Genomic DNA, 17,387 nt, shown 5'->3' with positions numbered 1-17,387 from the left:
GGACCTACGGGAGAAAGGAAGGCTCAGAGAAGAAGCATTGGATAGGCATTTATGGAAGAGAAGGATCCAGCAGAGCAATGCCGACCCTACGTACTGTGGAAAAAGGCTGAGATGATGATGATGATGATGATGATCATCATCATCATCATCATCCATTGAAACCATAGTAGCATTGTAACCACTTAACCAATATTAATAATGTGTCAATAATCTGTACTGTAGCTGTGGTGTCACCGCCAGACACCACACTTGCTAGGTGGTAGCTTTAAATCGGCCGCGGTCCATTAGTACATGTCGGACCCGCGTGTCGCCATTGTGTGATCGCAGACCGAGCGCCACCACAAGGCAGGTCTCGAGATACGGACGAGCACTCGCCCCAGTTGTACGGACGACTTTGCTAGCGACTACACGGACGAAGCATCGCTCATTAGCCGAGCAGATAGTTAGAATAGCCTTCAGCTAAGTCAAAGTCTACGACCTAGCAAGGCGCCATTAGCCTTACATAGATTGATAATTATCGTCTAAAGCATGTCTCAACAAGAAAGATGTATACAACAAGGATGGATTAAAGTTAAGTATTCCCAAAGCAACGTACTTTTCTTTATTGCATTCATTGAGCGTCCTGTTTCAGACTTCAAGATATTCTGCGGGAGCTTATAGCGTGCCTATCGGCCCCCTCAAAATAACACTGTGTCGGCACTTCTGTCGACACATCACATGGCGACATGCGGGTCCGACATGTACTAATGGACCGCGGCCGATTTAAAGCTACCACCTAGCAAGTGTGGTGTCTGGTGGTGACACCACAGTAACCATAAGTAATTAGTAATGTCCAACATCTTATTGTACATTCTATGTACCACAATATCTCATGAACAAATAAACTAAATAAGTAAAAAACAATAAATACTCCACAATATTTTATTGTGTTTAAATTATTAAGTGAATGGATAATGTCATGAACTTATACAAGATAACTGTGTGAAATCTGCGTAGATGTACAACTGAGGAAACAGTGTATTTTCGTAAGGATTTGAAATATTTTGCTTCCCATCTACAAGAATGGATGAAGCCCACAAAGACTGCCACATTTCATCATAACATCCCATGACAGGAATAGTACCAGCTGTTAATTTTTTTAATCTGTTTCAGTTTAGAAAGGCAGTTGAGATGTGAACAACAGCAGCATTGTTGAAATACCTGCCCATGACAACACACTCAAACCTTGTGAAATCCTTAGCATACAATTAAATGTGCAAAGTAGGATTTCATGCTGCCACAAGTAATTCTCTGTCACTGTGTTAAGAAGTCATTCATCACTTGAAGCAGAGAAACTATGTGAAACTGCATTTACACAGTGCATGGTAATCAATAACTGTTGTTTTGGAAGTATCACTCTAATAAAACAACAATTAATATGAAACTAATTAATGTGAAACTTACCATTTAACTTTATCCATAAATTATTTGTGTTGAAGTATTTAAAAATTGGGTTAGATTTAAAGTCTTCTAAATGCTCTTTAGGTATTTGTGCCGTCTCAAGCAGCTGAAGCTTCTCTTCATAAATGACTAATGCACCACCCTGAAAAACATCTATTAAATCATATCAGGTCTACACCTCACTCATCAACTACTACATAAATATGTATAGATAAGGGATATAGCATTGTCTTCAGTTTTTGTACACTTTTAACAAAAGTGTATTGTTCCATTAAATACATATTTGCTTCAGTATGTCAGTTGATACAAGGTTTAAGTGTATTATGAATGCAAGAAAATTATGTGCCCCTCTGTCTACTATCATTTGCCTAATAACATGTTTCGATGCTGTTATGGGATTCTGGGTACAGATCATAGTATATGTAATAAACAGTTCCCAAGTTTTTTATATACACATATATTTTACCACAAAGACTGATACACATGAACACTGCATGAAGTACGAAGGCAGACTGAATTAAACATGGCAGCTCGTCAGAGAAGACAATGTTCCAAAGATTGTAATTTGTGTGGTCAATGTGACCTCTCGACGACACATAGCCCCCACCTCCTCCCGCAGTGCGGAGTACGGCCTATGAGCACTGAGGGGGGATCATGTGGGTATCAGCATTGGCGTGAGTGGTACGAGGTGGCAGGTGCACAACCAGAAGCTCCATCTCCGTTGGGTCGGCGTGCGAAGGTGCGGTGGGCGGCCGCCGGTTCAACTTGTAATCCGAAAACCAGCGGGTGGGGAATGATGCGTTGGCCAACTCGGGAGTGGCGGTATGGGAAAGGAGGTGGTGTGTGAGCATGCCTTTCCTAAATGCATACTGAGCCATCTGAAGAAATGAAAGCTCGAACACATGATGGGTTGCACTCTTGTGGGAGGGACAAACTGTGCACTATCTGGACATTGAGTTTCTCAGTGAGGATCGGGTCTGTGCTGTCAGTGAGCAGTACAAGCACACGATTATCTAACATCATAATTGACATGTTGTCGACATGGTCAGGTGGTACGTTGCAACGCAAAATTAAGGACGGGGCATCCACGTCTCTAGTACCTGGAATGTCTTCAAAACCTGTGAGTGGGGATGATGATGACATGCCTGAGGAACCTGCAAACTGCGGTGGTGACTCGTTGGATGGAGAAAATCCAACCGTAGGTTGAACGTACTCATTACCAGATTCATCAAAAGAACATGTGCTCGGGCAGTCCAACTGGGACGGCAGAGGGGTGTTGGAGTCTATGAAGACAAGCTTGAGCCCGTGTAGAGAAACAGTTTATGGGCAATCTTTTATCATAATGTCGAACGTCGTTTCACCCCTCCCGAGTACTTCAAAGGGGCCGAGGTACGGGGGATGTAAGGGCTGTCTGACAGGGTCATCCCTGAGCATGATGTGCTGAGTGTAATCTGCATGTAAGTGTCAGGTGGCGAATGGCTGAAAGGTGGGTGTAGCCGGGTGTTTCTAAAGTATGCATACATCCTTCCGATAAAGTCTGGGAAGGAGGGGGAATCCCTTGGATCTTTGGGAAGAATTAGTTCCCCAAGGAAAACTGGGTTCTCGCCAAAAACAAATTCGGAAATCGTCCCATGTAAATCTGGTTTAAATGTAGAACATAGGCCCAGCAACACCCAAGAAAGTGCCTAGGACCAGAAACAGTCCTGGCACCTGAGTGTAGTTTTAAGGGTGCGATGCCATTGTTCCACCAACCCGTTGCTTTTCAGGTGGTAGGCTGTCATATGGATCTTTCTAATACCACAAAGATTACAGAGAACTGTAAAAAGTGCAGATTTGAACTGTTGACCCTGGTCGGTTGTGATGGTGGATGGACAGCCGAACCTAGTGATCCAAGAAGAAATGAACCTTTGGCCACAGTTTCTGCTGTGATGTTAGGTAAGGGTACGGCTTCCACCCAACGAGACATTCGGTCTATTGTGGACAGTATATACTTGTGGCCCTCCGATGGAGGTAGGGGACCAATAAGGTGGATATTTACATGACAGAAATGTCCCTTAGGGATGTCAAACATGCCGAGCGGTGGAGAGGTGCGATGTCCTATTTGGTTTCATTGACAGGAAATGCAGCTGCGTACCCATGTTTGACAGTCCCATTTCACATCTGTCCACACAAGACGATCAGTGACGAGTCGAGTGGTGGCTCCGACACCGGGGTGGGCGAGATCATGCAAGGCATCAAAAACCTGTCGGCTCAGCGTGGACGGGAGCAAAGGCCGCAGAATGCCCGTAGAAGAGTTGCACCACACTTAGTCCAAAATGCCAGGGAACTTTGCCTTGGTAAACATGACTGAAGACTTTGGGTCCGCAGAACCTGAGTGTCCTCGTCCAAAGCTTGTAGAGCGGCGAGGTCAGATGAATCAACGATACTTGAAACGGCATTGTTCCATGAGTGGCCATCAGCGGAAATGTTCTCCATGCCTTTGATGTAGCGTACGTCTGTAGTAAATTGAGACACCAGGTCAAAGTTGCAGAAACGTCGGGGAGGGGGGGGGGGGGGGGAGGGAGGGGGGGGGGTAGGATCCTCTGGTGGGTTGCAGTGCAGAAGGCATCCGCCAGCAGTTTGTGATCAGTAAGAATGAAGAAAGGATGGCCCTCAGTGTCAGTGCGGAAATGTTTGACAGCTTTGTACACTGCCAGAAGCTCTCTATCAAAAGCAGAATATTTATTCTGCGCTGGACAGTTTTTGGAGAAGAAATGAAGTGGTGAAACTGTGTCGCCTTTGCTCTGTTGTAATACTGGCCCGACCATGATGTGTGAGCTAAAGCTGTTTTAAGAGCAAAGGCAGACTGAATTAAACATGGCAGCTTGTCAGAGCAGTTAATGTTCCAAAGATTGTAATTTGTGTGGTTGATGTGACCTATCGACACCACATTGTGAATCATTCACAAAATGAAAGGGATATTATGTATACGAAAGTTCTGGTAGAATATAAATATACTTTTGGATTAAAGAGGACCACTCACCAAAAAGGAAAAGTGCCGAATCTTCCATAGTCACACACACAACAAGAAAGAGAACTTGCTAGCTTTTGGAGTAACCGTGTTTCAAGTTAGAGTAAAATCCACACAGAAAACACACAGGCACATCTGCATCACTCACATGCATACACATGCCAAAGCCCTTACATGGGCTGGTTGGGTGTACAGACTTGATACTGCAAACATGTGGCGTGGTGAAGAAAGTGCTGTAATATTTCTGAATCACAGACATTTATGGGGAAGAATAGTCTGCTTTTAGGAGGTGTTGATTATTCAGAAAAGGATAAAAATACAGTATACAATACAGTACATACAATGTACTGCAGATAGAAAACTAGTGTACTACCAAATACTATACATTAGTGAAAATTTAACTTTATTTCAGTAAGTACTATAGTAACAAATCCCCATGCACTAGTATATAATATGGTATTAAAACATCTTTCATTCATTCTGGAAGAGGGGTCTGAAATTATCATGTATTTTTTCTGAACCAGAGAGTCAGTTATAACTGTTTTCTCAGTATGTGTTTCAACTGCTGCTGAGTCCCCTTTCATCACTTTTCATTAAAAAGTACTGTTTCAATTTTCTTACCTCTTCAACTGCCTGCTTACTTGAAAGCGGAGTGATGTTCAGTTCAGTTATGTCATCTTCATCTTCAGCCTGTTGTCCATTCTCAGCATTGTCACTACGCATTTCTTGATGCCGTTCTTGTATCAGTTTACTTACAGACAGTTGGCAATGAAAACCTCATAACTCCACCCATCTATGAAAACCTCGTACTTCCAAAAACAGTAACCCCATTATCAAAGAAAGATTCAAAAGTTCATTGATTTCTTTAATCTGTAAATAATGAGGCTTTTACTGTATAGTTACACATGTGGCACCTTTATGTGTATACTTCATATCATCTTTTAAGGAACTATTCTCATTTCTCCTATAAAATTTAAGAGAATGAAGTTACAAGGTTTTCATTACATACCATTGTTATGCTAGTTGATGTACTTTCTGTGAATAGTGCATCATCAGTAATGGAATATCACTCAGATCCACCAGATTCCCCTACTAAAGTCTGAAGGTCATGCTGACATTCCTTGAGATTGTTTTCTTCATCAATTGCTGAAGCACAGTCACTAAAAATGAACCTGGTCTTCTCGTAACATTGCTGACTATAGTGCATTTTATTGTTTTAAGGCTGATGAAATCCACAGAATTGCATCCAATACACTGATAGATTTTCTGAGCTAATTTCCAGATTCTACACTACCCATTCAAGACAAAATATATCTCAACACAGTTGCCTGTAAATCGCTTTGAAAGTTTGAATAAACTACTAATCCAGTGGTGTGCAATGTAAATTATGTAAATTTCAATTTTGCAGGTCCCCCCCCCCCCCCCCCAGTATCACAATGGTAAGTGGCATTAACCAGAAATAAAATCATTTTCCTCTTTTGTCTTTCTATTCTTCTATCAAATGCCAATAACCATTCGGTGATTACTGACGACATCATCCAAGGTAATTTACAAGGAACCAATCCACATTTACTTTACACAAGCCAATACCCTCAAAACAGCTAAGTTTCAGAGCCTTACCAATAATTAAAGACTTTTCAAATTCACCTGTCATATTAACACATATTAGGATAGAGTCATTCTTTTGAAATTTTGCCTCCTGAACAGTTTTCACTTTTCAAGGCCATTTTGCACTGAAAGATTTCTGATGAAAGGACAAGTGTCATCAAAATTAAAAAATGTTTCTTTCTTCATAACCCTCATAAATCCCTATTACTCTTTTTGCCAATTTGATATGATGTTTTCATCCACTGAACTGGATTCACTAGACACAGTTAGAACCGAGGCGAGTCAACTCCTGAATTTCTCAAGCCAACATAACAGACGATTTAAAATCTTAAAGTCCTAAATCGTTGGCTGGCTGTGAGTACTTTCTCATGGGACAGAGGTGCAATAACTGGAAAGTTAGTCTATTGTTGTGAGCACAGCAGAATCATTCAAATTCAAATTGTCAACTTCTAAGCCTGGTATGATGGGGAAAGTAAATTTACTTGAAAGTTCATTTACAGTCCATGATTTCAGAAAGTCCTTTTTGTTTCATAAAATGTCACTGATCTGTGTTTTCCTAAAAGCAAACCTCAAGGCCATATCTCTAAATCTAAGCTATTCCTTTTCATAGACACTGATGGTCTCAGTCTTTACATTCAGCATTAACCATTTCCATTTTCATCACATCTTAGCACTACAGTACTTAAGCTCTCTCACTTGAAGACAGAAACAGTATGCACTTTAACTTACTAAAAATGTTCAACTGCATGATAAATGACTGTTATCATTTGATTAACATTCATCTTTTTCTTTCATGCTGTCTGTTATTTGGAAGTTTTAATTGATATTGGGGAATGCATTTCAGCATCTGCATTCATTATTGAGAATATCTATTCTGAAGAATTGAAGTGTTTGGTGTAAGAGGAGGGTAACTCCAAAATTCACAAAAAAACCTGTTTATTGTACCTATGTGTGTGGTAAAATTAGTTGCATCTTTGATGCAAGAATGATATAGATCTCCTGGAAACTGATGCTAATACATGTGATTAAAACTTTTCTCCCTTTTCCATTTGTTGCTAGAGAAAGGCACCTGCAGGATGTACCTCTCTCTTGCACCAAAGTAGTTCAGCAATCACTTGGTGGCACATTTTGACTCTTGTGCATGTTGATTTGCTTTCTCCAGCTATTATTGCAAGAAATGGTGGATGATCGTGATGTACGTGAACCTTGTGCAGATTCAGGCAGTGAATTTAACCCCAGTAATTTTATCTTGATGATAAAATATAAATGTGATCAAAAGTGATTTATAAATTCAATGAAGTGGAAAAGGAATCTGAGGAAGTTAAAAGGGGTAAAGAATATACAGCTGTTACTGGAAATGCTGTACCAAGTAGGAAGCCTGCTAAAGACTGTAAATGAAAGAGGAATTGCTTGTCAATACTTACACATGATGAGAAAAGTGGTATCCTGATATGTTTCTGTGAAACAGAAAATCAAGAACAACAAGATTCATACTTAAGTTGTTTAGTTACAGTATGTAGCATCATGAGAAGCAGACCAACAACAGGGACAAGAACATGTTGAGCTTGTAGTTTTGAGTATAAGGCACATGTGAAATGTAACACTTTCAGAAATGTATGTCTGTTTACATGTTGCTATGTAAATAGTTGAGTTTCATACCATATTGTTTATATTTAGATTAGGGTGGGACCAGAGGATTTAAGCTGTACAAGACAGGATTCAGTCTAATATACGGGATCAGCAAAAAGTGTGCAGAGCACACAGCAGCAAACATTTCACCCCCACAGGACAAGAGAGAAAAACATGAAACCAAGCCCATTGCCATTCCAGAAATCATTATACAACAGATAGACAGTCATATTAAAGGTTTTTTCAAAACATTTGTCTCACTACTGTAGGAAGCAGAGTAATAAATGTTATTTATCTCCTATGTAAAATGTGAACAAGATGTATGGCATGTATTTGGAGAAATATGAGCTAGACCAGCATATTTTAAAGGTAGATGGTGAAAGCTGTAAACTTATCATTTCTACTACAGGTACTTTCAACAGAACTTTAATTATGTTTTTGGGAAGCCTTGAATGGACACCTGCAGAACCTATGACACAATAACAAATGAAATGAAAAGTACTTCATCTGAGGAAGGAAAGAAGAAACTTACAGCTGAAAAAGAGTTGCATCATAGAAAACCTTAATGTTTCTACAGTAAACTGAGAGATAAATCTAAAGAGGCACAGGAAGAGTCTTCTGTTGAAACACTGTGGAGTGACTAGAAGCAGAACATGCCACTATCCAAGATACCATCTACTAATTCATTTTGCAGTCGTCAGCATTGGTTGTATAATTTCTGTGTCTACGGAGCCAAGAATAATACACAAACTTTTATATAAATCAACTGGAAAGAAAAGTGTAAATGGGGTAATTGGCTTTCTGGATCATTAGTTTGAGAATATACTGACTAGAGATATTAGACATCCATAAATATTCTTAGATAACTGTTGAGCCCAAAATACGTATATGGCACTAGTTCAGTTTCTATTTACGTATGTTAATGTTGGCAGACTGGAAACCAGTACCGACTGGTTTCCTGGACCAGGTCACAGTTTTATGCCCTGCAACAGATCTTTTGGTCTAATCGAGAAGAACACTCACAGGCTGACAGGATTTTTCTATGACAGGAATATGAGTGTGTGCATGTGTGCGAGTGTATACCTGTCCTTTTTTCCCCCTAAGGTAAGTCTTTCCACTCCCGGGATTGGAATGACTCTTTACCCTCTCCCTTAAAACCCACTTCCTTTCGTCTTCCCCTCTCCTTCCCTCTTTCCTGATGAGGCAACACTTTGTTGCGAAAGCTTGAATTTTGTGTGTATGTTTGTGTTTGTTTGTGTGTCTATCGACCTGCCAGCGCTTTCGTTTGGTAAGTCACCTCATCTTTGTTTTTAAATTTATATTAATATAAATAATAATGATTGATCTGAACTTTCAAATTGTAAGCATGTGTTACCACCTTAAAGTAGATTCTTTGAAAATATATCTCTCTGAAAACTCAGGCTATATGAAATATGTTAATCAGTTTTAGGCCGAACCTAAAAATAAAAAAAAAAAAAAAAAAAGATGAAATGCATGCACCAGACAAAAAACACCAGACCCTTCAGTTTTACCATAAGGGCTAGTGTTGTCTAGAAAGGAAATTTGTACTGAGAGGAGTTTGCTATTGGGAAGTGTCTATTAAAGAGAGTTTTGCTATGTACAAGAATCATTCTATGGATGATGGGGGCCACAAATAGAGAAATCCATTTACATAATTTTGACAAAAAAAACATTGTTGTTACCCAGCGTCTGGATACGAAGACCACAGAATTGGCAAACCTGGTAGGTCCTTTACATGTTACTACTGTGAGCATCTATGGAAAATTGTTGGACAGTGAAGTCAAAACTAGGTAACAAGGTGTTGGACATTCATGCCTCATAACAAAATGTAGACATCGGAGGCTTGCCCATTCTGTAAAGAAAGGTAAGCGGTGATCTGTGGCACATCTGATAACATACACTCCTGGAAATTGAAATAAGAACACCGTGAATTCATTGTCCCAGGAAGGGGAAACTTTATTGACACATTCCTGGGGTCAGATACATCACATGATCACACTGACAGAACCACAGGCACATAGACACAGGCAACAGAGCATGCACAATGTTGGCACTAGTACAGTGTATATCCACCTTTCGCAGCAATGCAGGCTGCTATTCTCCCATGGAGACGATCGTAGAGATGCTGGATGTAGTCCTGTGGAACGGCTTGCCATGCCATTTCCACCTGGCGCCTCAGTTGGACCAGCGTTCGTGCTGGACGTGCAGACCGCGTGAGACGACGCTTCATCCAGTCCCAAACATGCTCAATGGGGGACAGATCCGGAGATCTTGCTGGCCAGGGTAGTTGACTTACACCTTCTACAACACGTTGGGTGGCACGGGATACATGCGGACGTGCACTGTCCTGTTGGAACAGCAAGTTCCCTTGCCGGTCTAGGAATGGTAGAACGATGGGTTCGATGACGGTTTGGATGTACCGTGCACTATTCAGTGTCCCCTCGACGATCACCAGTGGTGTACGGCCAGTGTAGGAGATCGCTCCCCACACCATGATGCCGGGTGTTGGCCCTGTGTGCCTCGGTCGTATGCAGTCCTGATTGTGGCGCTCACCTGCACGGCGCCAAACACGCATACGACCATCATTGGCACCAAGGCAGAAGCGACTCTCATCGCTGAAGACGACACGTCTCCATTCGTCCTTCCATTCACGCCTGTCGCGACACCACTGGAGGCGGGCTGCACGATGTTGGGGCGTGAACGGAAGACGGCCTAACGGTGTGCGGGACCGTAGCCCAGCTTCATGGAGACGGTTGCGAATGGTCCTCGCCGATACCCCAGGAGCAACAGTGTCCCTAATTTGCTGGGAAGTGGCGGTGCGGTCCCCTACGGCACTGCGTAGGATCCTACGGTCTTGGCGTGCATCCGTGCGTCGCTGTGGTCCGGTCCCAGGTCGACGGGCACGTGCACCTTCCGCCGACCACTGGCGACAACATCGATGTACTGTGGAGACCTCACGCCCCACGTGTTGAGCAATTCGGCGGTACATCCACCCGGTCTCCCGCATGCCCACTATACGCCCTCGTTCAAAGTCCGTCAACTGCACATACGGTTCACGTCCACGCTGTCGCGGCATGCTACCAGTTTTAAAGACTGCGATGGAGCTCTGTATGCCACGGCAAACTGGCTGACACTGACGGCGGCGGTGCACAAATGCTGCGCAGCTAGCGCCATTCGACGGCCAACACCGCGGTTCCTGGTGTGTCCGCTGTGCCGTGCGTGTGATCATTGCTTGTACAGCCCTCTCGCAGTGTCCGGAGCAAGTATGGTGGGTCTCACACACCGGTGTCAATGTGTTCTTTTTTCCATTTCCAGGAGTATAGTACAGTGCTGGTGCATTGGTTATGTACCATATCAGCTATTACAGAGGGTGAACATTAATAAAACCAACAAACTGCAGGGACAGATTCCTGACTGGAAATGGAGAAAAAAGATCCTATGAACATGTTGTCACGGTAGACAGTGCCAATGAATAAATACCCACAGATGACAACTGTAAAGATTGATGATGCCAGTTTTGGTAAAGGTTGATTCATTGGTAGAAAGGACTGATGAAGGAAATCCTATAATTATGATGGCGTGGTATTTGCAAAAACCATTGTCAAAATGCTTTCCGCAGAGGGAAATGTGCTGCTGATAATCCTTGAAACCATTGCACATGATAGGGGTAGTGATTGTCATGCAAGATACACATAATTGTAATTTGGCTTCCACCATGTTGGTGGCCCACTTGCCTGGAACTTGCACTATGATTTGTCTCATTGTTCTGTAAAACCTGGTCTTCCAAATCTTGTGTACACAGCACCTGTTACCTCCCTGCACATTCATCAGTTGGAAAGGACCCATGATCACACAAACACCCTCAAAGGGCTTGAAATGTTGTGTGATGTGGTTGGCATCTGTGTGGATACTTGTTTGGGTATAGCTGTGCTGCCTCTTGACCATTTTCATCTGCTTGGCCATACTCAAGCACCATCTCGTCTTGTTCCTGACATGAATACCTGACCATTCTGTTGCTACAGTACACTGTGCCAATCTCACTGCTTGCAACAGACAAGGAAAACATAGCATGTGGTAACTTTCATACATCAGCATTGTGGCAACAATGCATTTCTGGACACATGTTCATAGGACCTTTTCCCTCCATTTGTGACCAAGAATCCATCCCTGCAATTTGTCAGTTTTATTAACATTCACCCTGTACATGGGGGTTAACAATATTCATTTAAAAACATACCACAGTAGTCTAGAGGAACTCGAGAGAAATAATTTGATATAGGACACTTGTGGTCCATCAAGTCGGGAAAGTACCTAAAATTGGCCTACAAACACCACCTAAGCTATAGCACATTCACAGTGTGTGAACGTTTCAATATTCTCTTGTTCTGTGTTTGCAAACTACTGGTCCTAGAGAAAAAATGAATGCAAAGTTTTTCTGTAGGAAATTTAATATGGTATAATTTTACACTAGGATACATTTTCACTAGAAGCTCTGGTTTTCAAGTTATTCAAGAAAAATGTACAGAAATGACCCTCAAATGCACACCTACCTGCAATACTACCTCCCATGAGGATTTTTAGTATGTTATTCATAGAAGTCCTCCCTACTACTATAAAAAAAGTCTGTGACTATGCAAGTTATTTCCCAATTCAACCTTTTTTGGTTTTCATGGACTGGGCTGCTGCACAACTGCCTTATTTGTCTATTTCACAAATGTTATTAGTACAAACCTTCCCTTCAAAAAGTGGAAATGTGGTGCAATGCCATAAGTGTTTCACTGCACAGCACATCACTGCTACAGAGTGATGGAACTTAACGGGAAACGGAAGAAGAAGGCATATTCCAGTGAAGCAACGAAAAGTTTTTTTCAGTAACATAAGTTACTTATTAAGTCAAGCAAACTATTACACATTATTTACAAAAACATATAGCAAAAAAATGATCAGTACATCAATTTAAGACATGTTTTTAATCATAGGTGGGAGCCTTCATTAAGATTAACACATGTAGAAAATTCAACACAAACACTAAAAGTTCATCCCTTGTATAGGGAATGAGAAACAATGCGTAAGATATACTAGTTACTGGATGCTATCATACTTGAAGGAAGATTCAAAATTATGTGATAATTAAATGGGCTGGTCCAAGAAGACGCTCAGCTCTGCCACAAAGCAATACAACATAGAGGGTGTTTAAGTTTGTTGCTGCACTTGGAATGAATGATCTCAGGAATTGGAAGGCAGGCTCTTCAAAGTGATTCAGGAGTGCTAAAGAGAATGTGATGTGTGAGCCGTGAACAGCAGGAATCTGACTTTTCCTCTATGCAAAGTGGTAGCACCTGCAAGTTATTTGCCACTAAGTAATGCATGAGCCCAGCACACCAGATCTGTCCTTGTACAGTCATCATGCAGCTCTCAGGTCCCCATTGGAAGCAATGCTTTACAAACAAAAAGTGGAGCATTTGCATTCCTGCTGTATTGACTGTTCACCACTAGAACTCATGGAAGAGAGCCTGCCTTGCACCAAATGAGTATTCTGAGTGGAAGCTATTTTAGGCAGGTTGCAGCAGTGGGGGGAAAGACATTCCTGTTGGTAGGTGCCCACTACAGAGTGGGTGCTACGGAGTGTGTCTTGGTGCAATGGCAAGGGGATAGTTGTCTGCTTAGATAGACTGTGGGACTGGAAAATTTTAGCATTTAGGGAGGCGCCATACAGTTATCGCACAAGAGGAGGACACCAGGGTAACAGTACTGAATGCAGCTCAAAGGTGTTGGATTCTGGGGTATGGATGCTGCAGCAGTGGATGTCATCAATGGTGGCAGTGTGTGGAAGCATTGGTTGAGTAGTGGGGAGGGGTGTCGGTTGTCCACAGCACCTGACAGCACTTGTGCTGACAGAGGGATGTGACAGCATGATAGTTGGTGAGATAGAATAGCTGCCTGCTGCTGGCAGCCAGGTGGCATGACAGTGATGGTGGTAGATGACAGAAGCGGATGGCTTCTGCAGCCCACAAGTGGGTGGGGTGCGGAGGCGTGTTGCATGTGGTTTGGTCTGGAATGTGCAATGGGTAACTAGCAAGACAGTGTGATGGACCACACAGCAGAATGCATGCCTGGTGACGCGCATGTGGCTGGGGTTGCAACTCGGAAAAGTAGGTGTAGTGTGGCACAGTGACAGGCACGAAGGGGACACTGGACAGCACGAGGAGCTGCAATGTGGCACACTCTCAATGAGCAAGGGGCAGGTGATGGGTACTTAAGCAGGCATGACACAGATGGCTATGCACTGTGCAGCTGGCACATGTGATGCAGTGTGCACAGGAGTGTGCATACACTGGTGAATGCTGTTGCTGCATCTACCAGATGCCCTAGTGAGATACTGGCATGACGGTAGGGTATGGCGTCAGCTCCATAATCCTGGGACTGCATTTGGACTGCTGATGGAGAAGCGCCTGTGACTCCATAAGGTGGTAGTGTTGGGGCATTGGGCTGAGCTTGGACACTGTGTGCTCAATGTCAGGCTCCAAATGCTGTGGAGTGGGAGAAGGAGGGGAAGCGAAGGGGAGTGAGGTGGCTGTGTCTGGGTCCCAGTCCCTGACCAGTGGTTCAGCAGTGCTGGCAGGGGTGGTGGTAGTCTAAGATACGCCACCAGTGATGACATTGGTGGTGACACCAGTAGTGCCAGTGATGGGCAGAAAGATATCAGCTGCAGTGGCATACAGGCATTGTCAAGTGTTAGCATGTAATCTGCCGTTAATCTGTCAAAGGACACAACTGAAGGGGTGCCATCGAGAGGCATGGTAAATGTTCTGTTGTTTCGGTGTAAAATGAGGTGAGGATGCGAATATTGTGGGTGGAGTTGGGGCTGGCAGGTGTTGATGTATAGCATTACATGAGTGCATGATGCGAGGTCGCAGTGCCCAAAAGTCTTACACTGGCACTGTGGAGGCATCGGTCATAGCTGGGCTACATACTCTTGAAGCTGCTGAATGTAAGCTGGGACACAGTTTTTGGATGACAGAGGCTGCGGCTCAATAAAGTCACCTGTTAGGGCTAGGGGCAGGTCGACAGCAGACACCTCCACCCACAAACTTAACAGGGCCAGCGGCAGGGCGGCAGACACATGTCATAGTAGGTAAAGGTGGATTTTAGTGTATGGTGGAAACATTCCACCATGTCATTGGCTGCAGGGTGATGGCCATAAGTAAAATGAACAAGGGTGCTGCAAGTCTCAGGCAGGATTATGAGTAAACAGAAAGTTAATTGAGGCCAGCAGTCTAACGTTCTGTAGCAAAATCTAGGCATGGATGAATGCCAGGGCAACCCTTTGGCCAAAATGTTTAGGATGGAGACACCTTTCAGTCAGCATGTAAACCGGCCTATCATTGTGGCAAGTATCTGAGGATGTCAGGGGGGCCAATGATATCAATGTGAACACAAGAGAACCAGTGCCCAACAGGGGTATAACATCGTGTGTACGTAGGTGTGCTAATCAACTGCCTAGATTTGGTACAAGCTAAGGTGTATTTGTTGTATGGCTGAATGCTAGTGGGCCCAGGGCTCAGGGCACACCAGAGCCAATCCGGCTAGATGACCAGTACCAGCCAGCCAGGTATGAAGATAAGGAGTATGGCCAGAAATGAGGAAGATTCCAGAAAGGAGAGCTGAACAATGGTTTCTCATTTATCAGAATGAGAAATGCTACAGCAATGGAGGACTCAGATACCTCCTCTTAAGAAATTTGAAAATAATTCACAGAAAAATATTAAACAAATCTGAATACATCTGTGGTCTCAGAAAAACGAAGCACATCCAATGACATAATGATATTTTCAATATCTTTAAGACAACAAAAGTTGGTAATTTACAGTGACTACTCATTTTCACAATGAGCCTCTGAATTAACAACTTTTAAATGCTTCATGTGATTTGAATAAATGATATTTCAGAAGACATCATCACACAATAGCCATCATCCCTGAAAGCTACATATGTGAATCTATTTTATTTCTTGATTTATTAGATTTTTTATGCATTTTCATCATGCACATACTTGTCAGAACACTGTATTCTCCACAATAATATAGCAACTGATGCAGTATGAACACTCATATCTTGTCATAGTAGCATAGTTATTTCATGAATATGATACTATTTTTGCTAGACATTTATTTAACTATTGTTTACAACTGTTAATACAAAAAAAACGGGAATTTAAGAAGTGGTCATTTGCATTAGCTGCCAGACACCACTATCGTAAAGAGAACCAAAAGATGCTTCTGTCAAGAAGGCCTAAATAATTGTTTAAACAATATTTGGTGACAATCTGTTGTCATCTAAAATAAGCACACTGCAAGAATGCTGGATAATTTATTTACCAACAGACCATTATTTATATTTACTGTAAATGATTTGAGTGTGACCAAATGTTTATAAATGTCTTTCAGTTAAATATTGTTGCAGTATATTGGTTCAATGTGGCAAGTGATCATTTTGAGTAAAAATGATGTCAGTAGAACTTACGAATGATGTATTTTTGGTGGGGATGGCCTTCAGCAATGGAAAAATAGACAGTGGTGGAAGAGCTCAAGGGAGTGATTTTACACACTATTATGCTTGTTCTGGAAGAACGCAGAGCTGCCTGTGATATAGTGCGTTTTTTGGTCATGTTGGTGATAGTCTCTTGGCAGTGAATGGGCACTATGGTACTGTAACTTTTGGAGAGATTGGTATTTCAAGAGGTCTGAATGTGCTCCAGTGTTGATGTCTAACTTTATCTGATTGCAATGCGGAATTCAGAACAGATGGTATGAGTTTCTACTCATCATCTCATGTGCTAATTTGTAAATCCTCATGATGAACTCTGAACTATTCTGATCTGATGCATATTTCATGTGTTATGGTCAAGAAATGGACTTAGTTGTTGCATATCTTTGGTGAGTATTTAGCTCAGGGATTTTGCTACCATTCTTGTAATGCTGTCAAAGTTTACTGCATTCAATAAGGGTATTTTCTGTCTGTTTTTTATTTGGATATCATAGGGCCACTTTCCGTTTATTTTTTGAGGTGTCCTTTGTTGAATAAAATTTTTTCAACATAATTTTATTCAATACAATTTTGTGTTGTCTAAATCAGATACAGATGTTAAAATAGAATCCTTTTTATTACAATATATATCTGTTGTATTTTATTAATTTGCAGTTCTAGCCAATGTATAGACAACTGGACAGCAGGATGACAGCTACAGATTATTATTTGCAGCAAGTTAGTAGCTGAACATGAAAGCAGATGTGTGCTGCTTGACACTACGACTGCATAGGGCTATTCTTCTTAAAGCATAGTGAAGCTATCTAAGGTGCGAGCCATTTGCCTAGTGTACCAATGGGAATTCTGAGTGAAAGCCCCGGTAGGCAATTTTGGCAATGGAGGGGGGAGGGGGGGGGGGGGGGGGACATTCCTGTCAGTAAGTGTGGTGCAGGTGCTTTAGAGAGTATCTAGGTGTGACTGTGAGGGAAGAGCTCTCTGCTAGAACAGACTGTGAGACTCTAAAAATTTTATAATTCAGAGAGGTGCCCCAAGGGAATTGAAAATAGACTTTTGTAAGCATTAAGCAAACTAATCACATTTACAATTTGATTTCAGCTGCTCTATAAATATAGCTCTTTTGTAGCAAGAAGGC

The 17,387-nt window shown here is 42.2% G+C and overlaps 1 protein-coding gene across 1 annotated transcript in view; it reads right to left on the bottom strand.

Moving 5' to 3' along the window:
- LOC126456649 (UTP--glucose-1-phosphate uridylyltransferase-like) overlaps positions 1–17,387 on the bottom strand; it is a 254,398-nt gene that overhangs the window by 78,040 nt on the left and 158,971 nt on the right. Inside the window, exon 7 of the mRNA XM_050092392.1 lies at positions 1,444–1,582. Within this exon, the coding sequence (XP_049948349.1) occupies positions 1,444–1,582 (139 nt within the window). The remainder of the gene's footprint in view (positions 1–1,443; positions 1,583–17,387) is intronic.

Source organism: Schistocerca serialis, chromosome 2 (assembly GCF_023864345.2).
Source record: "Schistocerca serialis cubense isolate TAMUIC-IGC-003099 chromosome 2, iqSchSeri2.2, whole genome shotgun sequence".
Classification (NCBI taxonomy): Eukaryota; Metazoa; Arthropoda; class Insecta; order Orthoptera; family Acrididae; genus Schistocerca; species Schistocerca serialis.
The sequence above is the reverse complement of the archived record's forward strand: the minus strand, read 5'-3'. Positions and strand labels throughout refer to the sequence as shown.